At 47.0% G+C, this 21,421-nt stretch overlaps 1 protein-coding gene across 1 annotated transcript in view; it reads left to right on the top strand.

The window, feature by feature from the left end:
* Positions 1–301: 301 nt before the first annotated feature.
* Positions 302–21,421, top strand: part of LOC135001352 (IgGFc-binding protein-like) — a 46,753-nt gene continuing 25,633 nt past the window's right edge. Inside the window, exons 1-4 of the mRNA XM_063951574.1 lie at positions 302–1,506; positions 4,913–5,115; positions 5,853–6,220; positions 6,689–6,945. Coding sequence (XP_063807644.1) covers positions 330–1,506; positions 4,913–5,115; positions 5,853–6,220; positions 6,689–6,945 — 2,005 coding nt within the window. The 5' untranslated portion in view covers positions 302–329. The remainder of the gene's footprint in view (positions 1,507–4,912; positions 5,116–5,852; positions 6,221–6,688; positions 6,946–21,421) is intronic.

Genomic DNA, 21,421 nt, shown 5'->3' with positions numbered 1-21,421 from the left:
AAAGAGAAAAATTTGAAAAACTCATGTTGACCTTTTGACCTGTCAACCTAGAAACCCTGTCGACCTTCAAACCCTGTCAACTGAGTGACTGTCGACCTATAGTGGTCAACATAAACATTGTCGACCTAGACAGTGTCAATCTCCAGACCGGATCCCGTTTCTGCCTGTGACAGTATACAGTATATAAACTTCTCTATTTTGGGTCATTTTCTTTTAATAGTTAAAGAGAAGCTCTGGCTTTAATTACCCTTACATTAGATGCAATTTAAAGTGTAATATCTATATTTTTTTCTCCAGGACAGACCCAGAGAACATATATCACAGCCTTCATGGAAAACTCTGACGTATCCACAAACACAACGTTCCAGCTGTATCTTGTGACATATAAGACAGCCTCAGTCACGGTCACAGTGTCCAATCCGCACTTCAGCAAGACGGTGTTCATTGAGAGGGAAAGCAGTGCACTGGTGAACTTCGACTACACATATATGATCACTGAAAGCCAAGAGACTTCCAAGGCTGTGCTGGTGACATCCGACGTTGACATATCTGTCTTTGCTTTCTACACACATGTCGTTACTGCTGACGCCATGGCTTGTCTTAGTCTTGAAGACTTGGGAACAGAGTATTACATATCAACTCCTGGGCAAAGAATAGGCAATCAATTTGCCGTGGCCAACGGCCTAGAAGAAGTTGTCTCAGTGACTGTGACCGTCTCTGAGTCCGTCACCTTTAAAGGCATCTCCTACTCCAGTGGAGATTCCTTCTCATTCCAACTTGAGTATCAACAAGTCGTTCAGTTTAAAAGTGCAGATGATCTCACAGGCACCAGGGTCTCCTCCACAGCCCCAGTGGCTGTATTCAGTGGCAGTAGATGCTTTACTGGGATCAATAATACGTGTGATTCCTTGACCGAGCAGCTACATCCTGTGAAGAACTGGGGGAGCTTTTTTGCTGTGTTTCCATTGTTGAACCACACTAAAGATGTCATTAAAATTATATCTACAAGTTCAGATACTACAGTGGATATTAATGGTCCAAAGGGGGACACCCACCACAGCCTACAGAAGGGATCCTATATCGAAATCACTGTAGACAAAGGAATGACTATTAAGTCCACCAAACCAATTATGGTGACATACATCTTCCAAGATTATATACCAGGAGTAGTTACAAAGTATGACCCCTTTATCACTAATGTCCCACCTTCATTAGTCACAAGGATGTATTACAGATTTATAACACAGGCGAGATACTACAATTTCCTCCTGATTGTATCCCAGGCATCTGCAGGTGATGGGTTCTACCTGGACCATCAGCAGCTCAGTTCATACAGCGTTTCATTGAAATCTTTCAGTGGATTCCATGCTTGGGAAGTCTCTTTGGGTAAAACTGATGGACAACATGAAATATATCATGAGTCAATGCCTTTTACAATCTATGTTTTTGGAATTGAGCGCAGTGTTTCCTATGGATACTCAATGGGACAGGAAGCAATATATGCAGGTAATGACAACTTATTTTCTCTTCTGCCCATATACTTATGCTGGCACATCCAGGGAAAAATATAATTTGGGCATATGCTGACATGGCCTAAATATATCAATGTGTAATAAAATTATAAATAGTTGTCTTTTAAAGGGGTTTCCAATTAGTGGTGAGGTTTTGCCCGCAAAAAATCTTGTGAACCTCGTGCCCAATTTTTGGATTACTGAAGGTATGCATGCTCCCAGTATCCAATCAAAACAAATTGTCTGAAATTGTTTCTTTAGTCATGGTGGTGGGGGGATCCTACAGGAGTTCCAGAGAAAGTCATGTCAATTTATTCTAAAAACAACGATTTTAGGAAAAAAATCTAACTAGCTCTGGGGTTGTTAGAAAATAAATGCCGTCATTTCTATGAGAAATCACTGTTGCTCATTTTCCCTCCATTAATTGAACAGGAAAACCCAGCGGCTGTGGGAAAAACCCTGCACTGCTGGGTTTTTCAAAAATTTGTACACAATTGAATATGACCTTTAAAGTGCTCATAACCCATTTACATGTATAATTGTTGGTATAAGGGATTAGAAAAACACCCAAGGGTTAGATTTATCAAACCTTCTAAAGAGGACTAATGAAGGTGTCCATATTGGTTCCTACAGGGAGGCTTCATTCACTAACCAAGATGGCCACCAAACCTGGCACTGCTTGCATCCACACTGCTACCCACTAAGCAGCTACAGTCATCTGCTGGTGAGCTGTATACCACCACGCTCCATGCAAGGCCTTTTGTGGCCTCTTTGCAGTAGATGCGGTGGCTGGCTTGTGCGACACCAGGGGTCACACCAGAGATGATCCAATACTGTGTCATAGTATGCAGTTCTTATCGGTAATGCAGCAGGAGGTGTGACGCCCCCGGCAGCATTACCATATTAGCTCTATCGCTGCTACTTCTATGTAAGCAGCAGTGATGGCAACTCCGCCCACTTCTGAATCAGGCACAAGCTCCACTCCATGACCAGTCCATATAACTGTAAGTATGGATGTGCTACAACTGCTACCAATACACCATCTCACTGTGATGTTATTGCATTAGATATTTGAAGACACTCCTTACTTGATATGAAATCCTGACACTTCATGGGGAATGCTGGGAAGTGGGTGTTCTCCATTGTATAGACTGTATATAGTAAAGTCTGTAATGAGTGAATACAGAAGCACAGCAGTTGTTACCCCATACTTTATACCCCTTTTCCACTAGCTCAAAAAACACGGGTAAATGCACGGGGGCGCGCATTTACCCGTGTTTTTTGCAAGTGGAAAAGGGTAAACCCGGATCAAGTGATCCGGGAATCCTACCCTGGTAGCTAGCCGGGTTGAACACGTGTTCAACCCGGCTAGCTGTCTAGTGTGAACGGGAGCCGTGTCGAGGTGACACGGCTCCCGTTCACAGTGCATAGGGAAGGCGGCGCTGGGAGATCATGTGATCTCCCTGCGCCGCCCCTGCCGTGTCACTAGAAGCGTCACCAACCCGGCATTTGGCGGGTTGTGACTGCTAATGGGAAAGGGTCCGAGCACGGGTCGCAGCAGGGGGCAGCTCCCGTGTCAGGCTCCCGGCTGCGACCCGTGCTCGATAGTGGAAAAGGGGTATTAGTGTTCTTATGAACAGGTAAACAGGCAAAACAGTCACTGGTTCGGCATTTGAGAGAGGCAGAGGCACATTCTGGGCATAGAGAGGGGTGCAGATCAAACATGCTGATATTTTGGCTGCCTCCTCTGGGAGGAGGCAGCCAGGACAGCAAATGGGGGGACGCGGCTGCTGCGTGAGTGGGTGTGGCATGGGATAGTGATGATGAATGTGGGCGGGCGCTGGCCGTGGCAGCAGAGTCACGTCATCTGCATGAATCGCATCATCGGACCCCCAGCCGGGCAGCGTCAACTACGGGTAACTGCAGGGGACTTGGGTTGGGGGGTCCAGCCGGAGACCTGCCCACTCTTCCGGGAGGCTGGGAGCACAACCCCATTTTCGGGAGCCTCCGGCCATTTCGGGAGAATAGGCAAGTATGGTGCAGAAGATGGGCAGAGAAAGATGGGGACAGATGATGGGCAGAGATAGAGGGAGATACTAGATCGACAGAATGAAACATGTAGCAGTCAGAGTGGGACAGAAGCTGCATAGAGAGGGTGGCAGAGATAGGCAGGAGCTACAGAGACAGGAGCAGTTATTATGGAGACAGAGGAGGCAGACTTAACAGTCACAAACAGGCTATCTGTGAGGGTAGCATCTAGTTACCCTTCATGGAGATGACCTTTCCCATAATCCCCTGGGTCCATGTCACCAAGTATTTGGAATAGTAACCTGTGGGAAGTCAAGCGTGCCCGCAAAACCAATTTCTCATATACCCCTTTTTCCAGTAAGCCACCATAATGCCCCATAGTCCCTATTTTGGTAGAACCCCCTCCATTCTCAGACTCAGAAAGGGGTGTGGTTTCATTATACTGTTGCTATATGTGCTGGATCTGGGTGTGGCTTCAGTATATTGGGTGTGTGGCTTGGATAGATTATAGGAGGGAATCTTTCTGCCCTGTTTTGCTTTCTAAAATGTACGGTATGAGCTACTGATTTACTATGAAAGTGTTATTAGTGCATTTAGGTTTTATGGTCCTTATATTGGGGCTTGGAAACAGATATTACTCCCAGCTCATATAAAGACATGACTGTAAACAGGGGCGGATTGGGAACAAAAAGCGGCCCTGGAAAAATTTGTAGTAGTGGCCCCACATGGGCAGCACCAGAGGTGTAAGGTCTAGCCATGGGCCATGGCAGCAGCGCCCTCCCCCCAAGACTTTCCAGATAGTTGGCATGTCCAGCATCAAGCGGGAAGTTAAAAATAAATAAAATTAAATATTATGAGCACATTATATGATACACCTTCAGAATTTAGGAAACTATATCATTCTTTAGAAAGATAGATTTTCTTTCTTATTACACCAACCGTATCCCAATTACTATTCACTCAATCTTATATGTCAGCCAAGCAGGCAGACAGAGCATACACTAGATCATCTGCAATCACAGGCTAAGTGGCAAAGTCATTTTCATATATGCAAATTATTTTGCATCTTATTCATTATGTCTATAAAAAGGACCCCATGTCCTCAAACAAAACAGGCCCCACGGGTGCGTCGGCCCACCAGGAATCTTCCCTGTGTACCCTATGGCCAATCCGCCTCTGACTGTAAAGCATAAATTTAAGCCAGAAACAGAAATGAATACGTTGATACATTTAGCAGAAGCTGCAGGAACTGCATGTACAGTATTAGAAAATCATTCAAGTTATCAGAGTGTGAGCAACCACTGAAATATGCTCTTACTGTAGTTATTAATGTGGGAAATATCTTTTTTTTTTGTCAAATGAACTATCCCCAGCACCAACAGAAGACCATAAACCTGAGGGCACACTAAGCTGTCTCTCTCATGTAGCTGAATACCATCTACCCCTCAGCTTGGTGACTGAGGCCAACCTCGATGCATCTGATATCCACCTGGAAGACCCTCAGTGTAAGGGGGAGCTGAAGGGAAATGTCACTCTCATTAAAATACCGTTCAGTAGATGTGGATCTGATGTCCTGGTGAGATTTACTGTACTACCAGCAATTGCTTTTATCGCTGAGTTATTCTAGCATTAACCTCTAGCTTTTAATTTGCTACTTCTCTGGAGATACAGGGCGGAATATACTAATTGACATCGCCACCTATTGCACCAATTCCAATTGCATATGCCTAACATATGTGGTTGGTATAGCGAAGGACAGCTCCTTTGATAAGAGTTTTCCTTTGCGATCTCCGGTGGGCCCTGGACTTCTGGGTTTATGACACGGGAGTCGTTCTGTGCATGCAAAGCGTGACTGGGCAGCCGTGGGGCGTGCTGTTGGGGATCCGACTGGATCCTTCACACCAGCGCTGTGGATAGAAGTCCATAGGCTCTCTAGAAAACTTTGCATAACATAGTTCATAAACTGGCTAAAGCCATTTAAAGATTCACTATCGGTGCCAAGCTGTTGAATATTTTCTCAGTTTAGTAGCCCCCATATAAATGGAGGAACCACATCAGATATCTCTAACCTCCCTTATTAAATGCTGGAGATATTGACATTTTGTGTTGATCAGCCAAAAAACACTTTTTACAAGGGATTTCCAAAAAAATTGATTTGATAAATATGGGAAGGTAAAATTAATGTTAGAATATAGAAATCACTTATATAAAGCTCACTGTATTAGATGTACAGACTCCTTTAATATTACATTAATGCAATTCTCTGCACACTACAATAATATAAAACCTCCTACTATCTGGATGCTTCCACAGATTGAAGATGGGAAGACATACTATGTAAATACCATCTACGGAACAATCCCAGAGACCAGAGTACACCGCATTGAGATCCCAGTGAGGTGTGAAATAGAAACCAATGAGACCCTTGGGTTCCACTTTCACCCTAAAGTCACAGACGTGGTCTATAAGAGTCACTATAACGTGTCCCTGAAGCTCTATCAGAACAGCGACTTTACCAACCTGATTGCCAGGTATCCTTATGCGGTTGACATCCATGGTCATCTACACGTGGAGATCAGAGTGGATTCAGGTGAAACAGAGCTACAGATACTGGCAGAAAACTGCAGGGCTTCCCCGTCACTGGAGGATACAGAGCGGACATACAATCTCATCCAGCACGGGTAATTATTACATACATGTAGACTTCATACAACATGTTGAGCAGAATAGGCGTGATATTGCCATGTTCTGGTGGGTACACTAAACTGATCACATCATTAGCAGTAGTAAACTGATCCATAAAGTGGCCCCACATCCCTAATGTGACATTGCTGAAGTCAGGTTGGAAGTACAGATGTAGCCACGCTTGGAATGTATTGAGTGGGAATTGCAGCAGCTAGGCGTAGCCGGGTGAGACTAGGGGCGCCCAATGTGCTTGTATTTCCCATGGGAAGACACGATGAGCGGGGCTATATCTGTGTAAAGAGTTTAATGAAGAAAGGTGAAGACAGACCAATGTCAGGGAAATACCTCTATAATTGCATTATTTTATAGCAGAGGTAGGCAGTCTCACTGTGGTGGAACTACAAGTACCAGCATGCCCTACCAGATGACTTTTTTCATTACATTGTACCTCTTCTTGTTCTCAGGTGTTCTAGTGACTCTACCTTGCAGACTCACCCAGTCTCAGACCACAGGCTGCAACGCTTCAGTGTCCATGTATTTAGGTTTTACGACTTCCAGGAGGTTTATCTGACCTGCAACGTCATCATCTGTCACAATAAAACATCTCCAAACCACTGTACACAAGGATGCAACATGCGGAGACACCAACGTGATACCCACAGCTCCCACAGGCAGCTAAACTCAGCCAGGCTATCTCAGGGGCCTATTCTGTTTAAGTCTGGTGAGTAAGTTCTAGTATATTTCTTTCATTTGTTTTGTGCCCGTCTTGTGGTATCTGTCTACATAACCCATAAATATCCAATTCCCAGCCACCAAAACAAAGTAGTTCAGCGGCAAAAGTGCCCAAACAGAAATATAATATACATACATCAAACCGACATAAAACATAAGAGATGTAACAGACATGTAACTGACAGACAGACCACAATCAAACAAAATACTGTATATAGACATGCAACATAGAGACTTGCAGCAAAGACATGCAACAAATAGACATAAGAAAGACATTACAGACATGCAACAAACAGACATACAATATACACAGGGCAGTCGAGAGCCACGCTAGTTCCAGGTACTTTTCAAGGGGTGTGGCCTAATCACAGGAGCCGTGGTCATGTTCCCTTAGAAAAAATACTGAAAAAAAAGGTATTTTAAGCATCTCCCTGGCCACACTGCAGCCCAGCACACGCTGAGGAGAAGATCTGTGGCTGCTGCTGCTGCTGCCAGGTAAGGGGGAGGGGCCTGGGCCCCTACTGAACCCTCTCTGAGCCCCTACATCAGACCTGGGCCCAGGTAATTTGTACCCTCTCCCCCCCTCTCTCTGCACCACTGAATATACATACAACAAGTAGACATACTACCATACCTCCCAACTGTCCCGATTTTTTGGGGGGACTGTCCCACTGTCCCACCCGCGTCCCACGGTGGGGGGACCAGTTGGGAGGCTCCTGCACTCACTGCTCTGCAGAGCAGCGGTGAATAGATGCTGTGCGCATGCGCACAGCGTCTATTCAGTGCAGACAGAGGGAGAGGGGGCATACCAGCAGCTCACAGAGTGCTGGGAATGCCCCCTCAGTGACGAAACCAGGGGAGTGGCTCGCAATCGTGGGGTCCTCCTGTGAAGCCACACCCCCTTTTCATAGGCCACGCTTCCTTTTCAGGAGCGCGTGGGGCTTCGCCGCGCGTGTGTCCCTCTTTACAGGCGTACAAAGTTGGGAGGTATGTACTACATGCAGGGGGTTATTCAGACCTGATCGCTCGCTAGCGTTATTTTTGCACCGCTGCGATCAGGTCAGAACTGCGCATGCGTATGCACTGCAATGCACAGGCGCGTCGCACGGATACAAAGCGGATCGCCTCTCAGCGATGGGTTTGGGCGAAGAATACATTTGCATGGCCGTTCGCAAGGAGATTGACAGGAAGAAGGCGTTTGTAGGTGGCAGCTGACCGTTTTCTGGGAGTGGTTGGAAAAACGCAAGCGTGTCCAAGCGTTTGCAGGGCGAGTGTCTGATTTCACTTCCGGGCCCAGACAGGCTGAAGTGATCGCAGTGGCTAAGTCCTGGGCTACTCAGAAACTGCACAATCTCTTTTTGTACTGCTCGGCTGCACATGCGATCGCACACTTGCACAGCTAAAATACACTCCACGGTAGGCGGCGACTATGTAAACGCTAAACTGCAAAAAAACCCTAGCGAGCGATCAAGTCTGAATTAGGCCCCATGTGCACTGCAGGTGGTGGTGGTGGTGGTGGTGTAGATATAACATGTGCAGAGAAAGTTAGATTTGGGTGTGGTGTGTTCAAACTGAAATCTAGATTGCAGTGTAAAAATAAAGCAGCCAGTATTTACTCTGCACAGAAACAAAATAACCCACCCAAATCTAACTCTCTTCAAATGTTATATCTGCCACACCTGCAGTGCACATGGTTTTGCCCAACCGCTAACAAATTTGCTGCTGCGATCAGGTCTGAATTAGAGATGAGCGGGTTCGGCTCTCAGAGAACCGAACCGTACCGAACTTCACCATTCGAGTCCGGATCCGAGCCAGGCTCAGATTTTCCCACCTGACTCGGAAACCAGAACGAGGCAAAACGTCAACATCCCGCTGTCGGATTCTCGCAGGGTTTGGATTCCATATAAGGAGCCGCGCGTCCCCGCCATTTTCACTCCGGCATTGGAGAGCATAGAGAGAGGACGTGTCTCCATCCTCAGTGTCCTCTGTGGTAGTGTGTTGTGCTGTATTTGTCCAGTCACAGTGTTTGTGTCCTCTTGCTTCCATATGTCCATTGCTGCTGTGTTGTGCTGCATCAGTTCAGTGGTGGTGTATTGTGCTGCATCAGTTCAGTGGTAGTGTCCTGTGCATCAGCCATCAGTCATTCCAGTGATCAGGCAGTCACAGTGTTTGTGTCCTCTTGCTTCCATATGTCCATTGCTGCTGTGTTGTGCTGCATCAGTTCGGTGTTGCTGTGTTGTGCTGCATCAGACCAGTGGTAGTGTCCTGGCCATCAGTCATTCCAGTGACCAGGCAGTCACAGTGGTATACGCTGCTGCTATATGCCCACTGCTGCCGTATTATAATAATAATAATAATAATAATAATAATAATAACAGAGGGGCGTGGCCTGGCCATGGAGAGGGGAAGACGTGCTGATTCAGTGCTCCTGACCCCGACTATATATATCACCCTCCCGGCAACAGATACAGCCTAATAATCTGCACCCCGGGGCTGTCGAGCCCCTGCTGGCTGTGGAGCGGTGGGTTGCGGAGCCGGCGGGTGCCCCTGAGAGACCCGTGCAGGTTGCGGCCTACCTGCTCGGCAGAAGCCGGGGGCTGGAGTAGTGCGGCACCCGGACCGGAAGTGCCGCGACGAGATCGTGAGCGGGGCCGCAGCGGTGGATCGGGGTCTCTGGACGGTCCCCCCGCAGTGCAGTCTCCCCGCCTGCAGCGAGCCGGCCGGGCCGGAGGACTCCCCCGGAGCTGATTACGACCCCGCTGGGTGGCCAGACGGCACGGGAGAGCGAGACCACGGCTGCGCCGCTCGGTCTGTCCGCGGCTGCTGCTGCCGCTGTAATCAACTTAATTGCGGACATTAGACCCGGTGGAGGAGGTTGTGGCCGCGGGGACCAGGCCCACTAACACCACCACCGAATCTGGGGGGAATTTCCTCTCCCTTCCACTAAGGCCTGTGACAGGAATCCAAAGACGCCATCTTGCTCCCTGGCAACCAGCCGGAGTAAAGGTAAAGCTGCACTGCATCACACTTTCCTCACCCCTGCATGATTGCAGAACCTGCTCGCACTACCGCCCGTAACTGAGACGGACGTAAAAATGCTTTAATTTTTACCATGTGTACCTAGACCACTGGATGAGAGGTTGGGCTGCGATTTAACCCCAGCTGCAGGGATAGCACCTGAAAGAGTTACAGCTCCATTATTGTGACACACGGATCCTCGTATCCTCGAATCATTATTATTATGATATAATACAATATAATAAAATACCACGCGTGTCATATTTATGTAGCTGGACTTTATATAATAATCTCTGGCACCTTCCTCCCGACTCCTTTTTTGGTGTACCTGAAGCTGACAATCCATCCCCCTCTGGTGGCCGCTGCTGTTAGCTACTTGATCTACACTAACTGAAGCCTGGAATAACTCACAATTTGGACCACGGTTATTCTCTACGAAGCTGCTGCAGCTCCTTTCTCCGCCCTTCGAGCTTTCTAAAGCCTGAAATACTTGCTTTCTCACTCCCATAGGAGCCCGGGATGGAGCCGTAAGTCAGCAACCTGACCTGCCTGGGCCGCTCACCTACTATACAATTTACGGACTGTGTCTTTTCTTTAATAATTTTTCTTCTTTTTTCTTTTTTTTCCCCACCCTTTTTTTTTTCTTTTTTTATATATCCCATTATGTCCAAAAACAAGAAAGTAACGCAAGCTCCGACTAACTTCTTTGGCTCAAAGTCGAAGGGCCCGTAGAACCCCAACATGACCACAAACTCCCCTCCTTCTCCATGCTCTTCAGAGGCGGGTATCGACCCTCAGATTCAGGCGGTAATGTCAAGCCTGCTGGAGGGAGTGCAGTCCGCGTTTAAACAGGAACTCTCTAACGCTATTGCTGAATTTAAATCGGACCTAACAGCTCTCGGTAACCAAACGGATGCATTGGAAACAAAGACTGATGATCTCTGCCGCTCCCAACACCGCCTTGACAGAGATCTCACTAGATTGCACGAAGAAATGGAGACTCTTAAAGAGCGACAAGAGGACCAAGAAAATTGCTCGCGTAGGAATACCTTACGAATACGCAATTTTACGGAATCAGTCCTCGACTCATCGCTGCCGTCATTCCTGAGAGAATTCTTTATACACCTCGTACCAGACCTCACAGACGAAGAGTGTCTCTGTGATAGGGCTCATAGAGCACTTCGTGCAAAACCCTCTCCCGCTCAACCGCCCAGGGATGTTATTGTCCGTTTCCATTATTTCCGTTCAAAAGAGAAAATCCTGTCCTCTGTCCGGGACTCCCCAGAGATCCTGTTTAAAGGTATGCAGTTACAAATCTTTCAGGATCTGGCTCCCTCCACTATCCAAAAACGACGGGACCTCCAATCGGACACCCGGGTCCTGCAACAGCACCAGATAAGATATAGATGGGGATTCCCCTTTCAACTTCATGTTTCAGTCAACAACTCCGTTCATTCTGTCAAAACTTTGACCCAAGGACAGGAATTGCTGGCAAAGCTGGATCTCCTCCCGGTAACATCTGCAGTTGACATGGCGACCTCATCCTCTAAATCGCCACACCCTCAGTCTCCCCTGCCTGAATGGACAAGGGTGACCCGCCAGCGCACTGTGGACAGAGATCCTCCCTGACCTGGGGGGACCCCCCGCAGTGGTTTGCCCTCAAACTGTCGGAAGCAGCGCCTCCATGCCTCGTAATGAGCAATGGCTGCGGAGGATTTGACCTCCGTCCAAAATCCCATGTTGTAACTATTTTCTGTTATTGCTGTTACAGTTAAGTTATATTAGTTTGTACTCCCGTGGTAATCCCCCCTCCCTTTTTTTGTTGTTGTTGTTTTGTCTGGACGCAGCCCTATATGTTATATATTATATTATGTTCTTCATAGCTGTAAAGTGGCCACGACCACACTCAACCCTTGTGGTCCGGGTAGTCTACCCTCTCTCACATGGTACCTCAGTTACCCCACAACACTCCCTTTTTGTTGTATACATTGTTGTTTATGCAGTTTTCCTTTCCTGCGGTCCTCGAATGGGACCCACAATTTCAGGGATTTTTCCCCGTTTGGGTTTTTTCTTCTCTATGTTTTTCCCCTTCTCTTTTTTCTTGTGGCTTCTGTCTGACCCTCCCGCTCCTTCTCTCTCTGTCCTGAGGGGTGGCCTCCTCCTGGCACAAATAGTACTTTATCTGGTCATGTTTTGCAATATGTCGTACTCCCTCATGTGAATAGCCATGTCCCTTAAAATATTTTCGGTCAATGTAAATGGCCTGAACTCCCCTAGGAAGCCTACTGTGTTTCTGAGTGCTTGCAGGCGAGAGAAAGCCGACATAGCCTTTCTTCAGGAAACACATCTCACTGGTTCCCATACTCAACTTAAGGGTAAATGGTTCTCCCAGTCCTACTTTGCCTCGGCGGACTGTAAAAAACGTGGTGTAGCCATTTTAATTCACCGTAATATTCCGTTTATCCACTCTAGGACAGTGATGGACCCAGACGGACGGTTTCTTATGGTGATGGGTACCCTCCGCTCTGTGACTCTCACTTTGGTCTCCACTTACGCTCCCAACCAAGACCAATCTCTGTTTTTTGACTCTCTGTCTAAACGCCTGTCCAGAGAAGCACAGGGAAACATTATTATGGTCGGTGATTTTAACACCATTATCGACCCATTGTTAGATAGATCCGGCCCTCCACCTCACGCGTCCATGACATCCCTGCCTCTGGCCTCTCGTGCTCTCACTGCTACCTTGAAACACCACGGCCTATGTGACACCTGGCGATCCCAACACCCCCACACTAAAGATTTTACCAATTTCTCGGCTCCACACCAACACTATTCTAGGATCGATATGATCCACATCTCCTCTGCCCTTGTACCATTGATTTCCGATGCGGGTATCACGCCACTGACATGGACGGATCATGCTGGGGTTTACCTCCTCATAGATATATACCGCTCACCCCATAGGAAATATAAATGGCGTCTTGACGATTCGCTTTTGCAACACCCTTCTGCACTGGAGAAAATCCGATTAGCAATTACACATTACTTCTCCGAAAATATATCTCCTGACATCTCACTTAGTGTCCTGTGGGAAGCTCACAAGGCCACGATTCGCGGGCGCTCTGCTGGCGAAATCGTCGGCAATTAGGAAAAAAGCTGCGCAGGAGATTACCTCACTTGAATCAGAAATAGCCACCTTACTAACTAGACATAAAGTAACCCCCGACGCTTCTCTGCTCTCTCAGATTGACTCCCTCCGGGGACAACTTAATACCCTTCTTTCTAACCGTGCAGCACTAATTCTCCGGAAGCTACAGCATCGCTTTTATGATAAAATGGATAGAATAGACTCCCTACTGGCCAACAAACTACGTCGTAAACAGGCGCTGGGCGCAATAGATAAGTTGTCATCTTGATAAAGGTCACATGACCGAAACGCGTTGATACTGCCATCAGGAGTGTGAGTAGCCAACATCTATTTTATCTGGAAAATCTTTTATTTTTTGTTTTTTATTTGGACAGTTGTTTTTCTGACTGTGGACCTTTTAATCGTTTTGTTCAAATAAATCGTTGGTTTTTATAGAATAAATGGTGGATACATGCTGTTTTTGGAGGATATAAATTGGAGAAGGGGGCATTCCACTGACCATTTGGAAAAGATACCTTGATAGGAGCAGCATTTCACTACAGAGTGTGAGTCGGGGTACGAGATATATGTGGAAACTACACATGTTAAAGATACCATGATATGCTTGATTCTTTCACTGTTCCTGTGAGTGTTGTGGTACGCATTCCCCTATGACCAGCTTCTCTTCTGGGCACTTATTTCCGGTTTGAATGCATTTTTTTCAACATAAGAACACCTAAAGATACCTTGATGTGTATATATCACTTCCGATTAGTGTGAGTGGGGTACGCTTCAGTTTGAGCAACATCATAAAGTTCACCCTTTGATTTTAGAACCTACTACACATTTTCCTTTCCTGTTTCATTTTCTTTCTTTTCCTGAGCGACTATATTAATGGTTGAAGATCCATTGGATGAGAATAACTGGGCCTCTAAAGATACCTTTATGAGAATCATCACATAGTTTACAGTGTGAGTCCGGGTACGCCATATGAATTGATTTAAAGATACAGATGTATCCTCATACACCGTTGCTCATAGCGCGCTATTTAGGGTCCTGATCGCGAGTTGTAATAACGTTATGGCGTGCGTTGTGTCCCACGCCATGTAATACACATTTTCACCGCTAGGTGGCGAATGCTCCATGTTAAGCACGGTGCCGCGCGTTCACTAAGAGTAGAACACATCAAACTGTAACACATCATATATTTACCTGGAGTGCCTATTCATATTGTGGTCAGCACTGGCATAATGGTTACAGTGTCCGCTTGCAATGCGTGCATCCCGTGTTCGAATCCTGTTGAGACCAGAATTATTATTTTTTTGGTGAATTTATTTAATGTCATTTTTAATGGAATGGGAAAAGTCAGAAAAAAAAATGCGTGGGGTCCCCCCTCCTAAGCATAACCAGCCTCGGGCTCTTCGAGCCGGTCCTGGTTCTAAAAATCCGGGGGGAAAATGGACAGGGAATTCCCCGTATTTTTAAAACCAGCACCAGGCTCTGCGCCTGGTGCTGGTGCAAAAAATACGGGGGACAAAAAGAGTAGGGGTCCCCCGTATTTTTTACACCAGTATCGGGCTCCACTAGCTGGACAGATAACGCCACAGCCGGGGGTCACTTTTATACAGTGCCCTGCGGCCGTGGCATTAAATATCCAACTAGTCACCCCTGGCCGGGGTACCCTGGGGGAGTGGGGACCCCTTCAATCAAGGGGTCCCGTCCCCCAGCAGGGGTGAAGCCCGAGGCTGTCCCCCCCATCCAAGGGCTGCGGATGGGAGGCTGATAGCCTTGAGAAAATGTAAAGAATATTGTTTTTTCCAGTAGTACTATAAGTCCCAGCAAGCCTCCCCCGCAAGCTGGTACTTCGAGAACCACAAGTACCAGCATGCGGGAGAAAAATGGGCCCGCTGGTACCTGTAGTTCTACTGGAAAAAAAATACCCAAATAAAAACAGGAGACACACACCTTGAGAGTAAAACTTTATTTCACACCTGCCGACACACACATACTTACCTATGTTGACCCGCCGACTGCCACGTCTCCTGATCCGACGATCCGGGGTACCTGTGAATAAAATTATACTCACCTCAATCCAGTGTCCAGATATAAATCCTCGTACTTGGCAAAACAAAGAAACGCACACCCGGACCAGCGGACTGAAAGGGGTCCCATGTTTTCACATGGGACCCCTTTCCCCGAATGCCGGGACACCACGTGACAGCTGTCACAGAGGTCCCTTCAGCCAATCAGGAAGTGCCACGTCGTAGCACTCACCTGATTGGCTCTGTGCGCGTCTGAAGTGACAGAAGCGCATCGCACTGCTCCCTCCATTATATTCAATGGTGGGAACTTTCCGGTCAGCGGTGAGGTCACCCGCGGTCAGCGGTTGACCGCTGGTAACCCCACCGCTGACCGGAAAGTTCCCACCATTGAAACTAATGGAGGGACTTCAGACGTGCACAGAGCCAATCAGCAGAGTGCAAGGACGTTGCGCTCGCTGATTGGCTGAAGAGACACTTCTGTGACAGCTGTCACGGGGGTGTCTCTGCATTCGTGGAAAGGGGTCCCATGTGTAAACATGGGACCCCTTTCAGTACGTTTGGTACGGGTGTTCGGTTTGTTGTTTTGCCAAGTACGTGGATTATAATCTGGACCCTGGATCAGGTGAGTATAATTATCTTTTATTTTCAGGTACCCGTGGATTCTACTTGGAGAAGAGGACCGACTGCTTCGTGTCAACATAGGTAAGTATGTGTGTGTCGGCAGGTGTGAAATAAAGTTTTACTGTCACGGTGTGTGTCTCCTGTTTTTATTTGGGTATTTTTTTTCCAGTAGAACTACAGGTACCAGCGGGCCCATTTTTCTCCCACATGCTGGTACATGTGGTTCTCCAAGTACCAGCTTGCTGGGACTTGTAGTACTACTGGAAAAAAACAATATTCTTTCAATTTTCTCAAGGCTATCAGCCCCCCATCCGCAGCCCTTGGATGGGGGGGACAGCCTCGGGCTTCACCCCTGGCCCTTGGGTGGCTGGGGGGGGACCCCTTGATTGAAGGGGTCCCCACTCCCCCAGGGTACCCCGGCCAGGGGTGACTAGTTGGATATTTAATGCCACGGCCGCAGGGCACTGTATAAAAGTGACCCCCGGCATTGGCATTATCTGTCCAGCTAGTGGAGCCCGATGCTGGTGTAAAAAATACGGGGGACCCCTACTCTTTTTGTCCCCCGTATTTTTTGCACCAGCACCAGGCGCAGAGCCCGGTGCTGGTTTTAAAAATACGGGGGATCCCCTGTCCGTTTCCCCCCCGGATTTTTAGAACCAGGACCGGCTCGAAGAGCCCGAGGCTGGTTATGCTTTGGAGGGGGGACCCCACGCCATTTTTTTTCGTGTTTTTCCCATTCCATTTAAAAAAATAAAAAAAAAATAATCTTTTTAAAAATATATAAATAATACTTGTGCCTCCAAAAAAGACAAACCAAGTACCTAATCCCTTCTAATATAAATATGGTTTGTACACAGACACCGGAAAAAATCCGTTAATAGTACAACACATCAAAACACATCATATATTTACCTGGAGTACCAACTCATAACATAGTCAGCACTGGCATAATGGTTACAGTGTCCGCTTGCAATGCGTGCATCCTGTGTTCGAATCCTGTTGAGACCAGAATTTTTTTTTTTCTGGTGAATTTATTTTTATATATTTTTTTTTAAATAAATACACTTGTTTGGTCTGTTTTTTCTTTCCCGCTGGGCTCCATTATGTTTTGTACACAGATACCGGATAAAATCCGTTATGGGTATACCACATTGCAGGCGGTGGGGAAGCAAATTCAGTTTGCACGCATTGTGGGCTACAGATTCAATCCACGGTTTGTGGACTGCATCCGGCGTCTTACTGTACATCAGGTAAAAATGGCAGGGAGACGCTACGTTAGAGGGGAGCTTCTGATCCTGCTTAGGTGGCGGGACCGGCCATTTACTACGAACTCGGAGAAGCGGCGGGCTTACAATAAAGCCCGCCTTGAGATCCGAGCAAAATATGGCCAGTCCTGCAGCCTCAGGTCACTCCAGAGGAAGTGGAGTGATCTGGTCACCAGGGAGCCCAGGAAACTGGAATTACTGCGGCTGTCCCTGAGGAGTAAGTACAGTCCAGTACTGCACATTATTACTACTGTATTTAAGTAATGTACATTTCTCTAATGTCCTAGAGGATGCTGGGGTCCATTTAGTACCATGGGGTATAGACAGGTCTGTAGGAGCCATCGGCACTAAATGACTTTAAACGTGTGGGCTGGCCCCTCCCTCTATGCCCCTCCTCCAGACGTCAGTTTAGAAATTGTGCCCGGAGGAATCCGTTTGGATTGGCGACCATGTTAAGGTCGACAGTCATTAGGTCATTAGGTCGACCACTATTGGTCGACAGTGACATGGTCGACATGGACTCATGGTTGACACATGAAAATGGTCGACATGACAGGTCAGCATATGAAATGTCTCCAGTGATGAAAACTCACCACTCTTCTGACTTCTGGCTCTGAAAGGGGGTGGCGGCAGTGCTGCGGGAGTGAGCACTGGCCAGGCTTGGGCTATGTTCAGTACCCTCAGGAGCTAATGGTGTCCTGTCAGCGGAAGCAGAGCCATGGAACTTAATGAGAAGTTAGTTCCTACTTCATACCTCCCAACTTTCTTATGTTCTAAGGAGGGACACATGCGTGGCGAACCCGCGTGCTCCCGAAAAGGGGATAGGGCCTATGAAAAGGGGCGTGGCTTCGCGGATGCCCAGCAATTGCTAGCCACGCTAAGCAGGGCAGCGAGATCTAGCATGCAGGCCAATCTAGCACCAGCGATAGCGATGCGCAGAGCTGCGCATCGCTATCGCAGTGGGAGGTACACACGGAGCGATCATGCGTAAAATCTAAGCAATCTAGTCAAATCTAAGTGATCGCTCCGTGAGTACCCCCCTTAAGTCCCACAAAGCAGGGAGACTTGCCAGCAGCATCCTCTAGGATGTTAGAGAAATACAGGCGTTCCGAAACATACAGTATCTGAGTGAGCCTAATAATGAGTATACTGTGAGATACTGTATGACATACTGTACAGTATGCTGTATCCGAAGTGGTACATTCATGAACAAACTCCATATGCAGTAACCTTTTTGGTTGCTTTAAGAAATGTCATTTACAATATGGCTATCCCTGCCCCCCAGTCAAAACCTGTTTCTGCAGACACTACTGTTCAATTAGCAGCAGTTGAATGTGTATTCAGAGTAAAGTGGATTAACTCTTCGCTATTGTTTAGAAATGTAGTGTCTGCAGAAATGGTGTTTGACTGGGGGGAGGGACAGCCATACAATACTGTATGTTATACTGTAAATGACATTTCTTAGCAAACAGAAAGCCCTCCCTGTGATACATTTCTCTGTGAGTGAAAAATTGCACCAGCAAAAATCAGCCTCCCATCCGCAGCCCTTGGATGGGGGGGACAGCCTCGGGCTTCACCCCTGGCCCTTGGGTGGCTGGGGGGGGGACCTCTTGATTGAAGGGGTCCCCACTCCCCCAGGGTACCCCGGCCAGGGGTGACTAGTTGGATATTTAATGCCACGGCCGCAGGGCACTGTATAAAAGTGACCCCCGGCTGTGGCATTATCTGTCCAGCTAGTGGAGCCCGATGCTGGTGTAAAAAATACGGGGGACCCCTACTCTTTTTGTCCCCCGTGTTTTTTGCACCAGCACCAGGCGCAGAGCCCGGTGCTGGTTTTAAAAATACGGGGGATCCCCTGTCCGTTTCCCCCCCGGATTTTTAGAACCAGGACCGGCTCGAAGAGCCCGAGGCTGGTTATGCTTAGGAGGGGGGACCCCACGCATTTTTTTTCTGACTTTTCCCATTCCATTAAAAATGACATTAAGAATCCACAAAAAAAAATAATTCTGGTCCCGCTAGGATTCGAACCCGTCAGCCAATCAGCAGGTAGCGCTACGAAGGGTCCGTTGGCTATTTGAGGCATTCACTATAGTGTTTAGGAAAAGCGACATCTGGTGGACAGAAAGTAGAATGCACGTTACAATTATAACGTGACGTCACATTTACAACGCAACTTATAACGGGAGTTATAGCGCAAGGAGCTGGCGCGAGTTGCATGGCGCCCGCTATGCGGTACGCAGCAACGATATATCAGGACACATCTGTACCTAGATGTGTTTATAATCAGCATTTCCTGTGTGAGTTTTGGGGTACGCATCCCAGTTGACTCCCTCTATTTTTGACAAATTTGTTTCTTTCTTCTTCACACCTCGCGGTGAATCCTTCATACAAAGGAAAGTGGTGAAGGACATACTTTTCGAGCACTGATCATTTTCTTCAAATCAACTTACCAAAATATACTGCACAAAAATTGCATTTTTTCTTTTTTTATATATTTACACTGAGCACATAAGATTTCCGAGTGGAGAAAGGAACACTGAATCACTGTCTTCGAAAGATACCTTTATAAGAGTTATCCCACGTCATACATTGTGAGTTCGGGTACGCAGTGCATTATATCCCAAAGATACCTAGATGTGTTTACAGTCTGCACTTATTGTGTGAGTTTTGGGGTACGTTCCCAACTGGACTATCCTTTACTCAAACATGTTTTTCAAGTTGTTACACTATGTGGTGAAGTTAACACGAGTTTAAAGGAAAAAGAGGATAAAAGATACCTTTAAGCCATATATTGATATTTGTTCATAAGAGTCTTGGTACGCAGAAGCTTTGATCTTACTATAGAGACATTTTACACAGAGACTATTTGCAAATAAGAAGGAACTACACATTGGTGGTTGTTTTTGTTTTTTTTATATTTTTTCGGAGCTTACGGATCAGAGACTTTTCACTAGTAGAAGTGCGAGGAGGAAGACTGACATCCAAAGAAAGAAATTAAGGGACGTATTTCTGTGTGCTGCGCCGAGTGTGTAAAGAAGGGCTTGAACTTTGTATATGCAATAGATAAGTTGTACTTGCCACAAAGGGGAACCTACACATATGACCCTGAAGTGATGACCGAAGATTTCCGCTTGTTTTATAGCTCCCTCTATAACTTGTCTGACTCGCCCCCTCTATCTCCTGACGGGGTTGGAGGAGTACACTCATACTTGTCTGATACCCCCCTCCCAGCCCTATCTGACACTCAGTTAGATACCCTTAATAGTCGGATCTCGGATGAGGAGACAATGGCCGCTATACGCTCCATGCGTTCGTCAGCCACTTCGGGACCAGATGGTTTCACAGCCCAATACTATAAACTGTTTGCGAAAGAGTTGGCCCCGCATCTCTCCTCCTTATTCAATGATATTCTTGAGGGAGCCTCCTTTCTGCCGGAGACGACCCGGGCCGACATAGTGGTAATCCAAAAGCCTGACAAAGAACCGACTAGTTGCTCAAATTATAGACCAATCTCACTATTGAATGTCGATCTGAAGATATATGCGAAAATATTAGCCAACCGTCTGGCTCCCCAGTTGCCCGGTTTGGTCCACCCGGACCAGGTTGGCTTCATTCCTGGCCGCCAGGCGTCTGACATCACTAGAAGGGCTATAGACCTAATTTACTCCATTCAAAAGCGGAAGTCTCCCTCTCTCATTCTGGCTCTCGACGCGGAGAAGGCTTTCGACCGCATTTCGTGGTCTTTTGCCTTCGCAGTCCTTGGCAAAATGGGATTTTCTGGAAAATTTTTAGAGGGGATTAAAGCACTCTACCGCTCCCCATCAGCCCAGATTTTGGTTAACGGTGTTTCATCCGCCAGTTTTGGGATTGCCAATGGCACCAGGCAGGGATGCCCCCTCTCTCCTTTAATTTTCGCACTAGTCATGGAGCCCCTGGCAGCAAAGATCCGTAATAACACCACTATCCACGGAGTATCCACAGGCCTATCCGAGCACAAGATAGCGTTATACGCTGATGATGTCCTGATTTCCCTCACAGATCCAGCCCAGTCCCTCCCCTCTCTTTAAACTGATATCCGTCCATATTCACAGTTTTCCGGTTATAAAATTAACGTTAACAAAACAGAGGTCCTTGACTTTCATATCCCGGCAGCTCTCAAACAAGACCTACAAACTATCCTACCCTGTAATTGGTATACAAAGAAAATGAAGTACCTTGGTACGTACTTGACCCATCATCACCACCAACTTTTCCAAGCAAATTACCCCCGCTTATTGCAAACAATCAAATATGACTTGTTGGAAAGGTCCAGCTACTTCATCTCATGGATAGGCAGAATAAATTCTGTCAAGATGAGTGTGTTAGCCCGACTTCTGTATTTGTTTCAGACTC

Source organism: Pseudophryne corroboree, unplaced genomic scaffold (assembly GCF_028390025.1).
Source record: "Pseudophryne corroboree isolate aPseCor3 unplaced genomic scaffold, aPseCor3.hap2 scaffold_1638, whole genome shotgun sequence".
Taxonomy (NCBI): domain Eukaryota; kingdom Metazoa; phylum Chordata; class Amphibia; order Anura; family Myobatrachidae; genus Pseudophryne; species Pseudophryne corroboree.
Note: the sequence above shows the minus strand (reverse complement) of the source record. Positions and strands in the feature narration are given on the sequence as shown.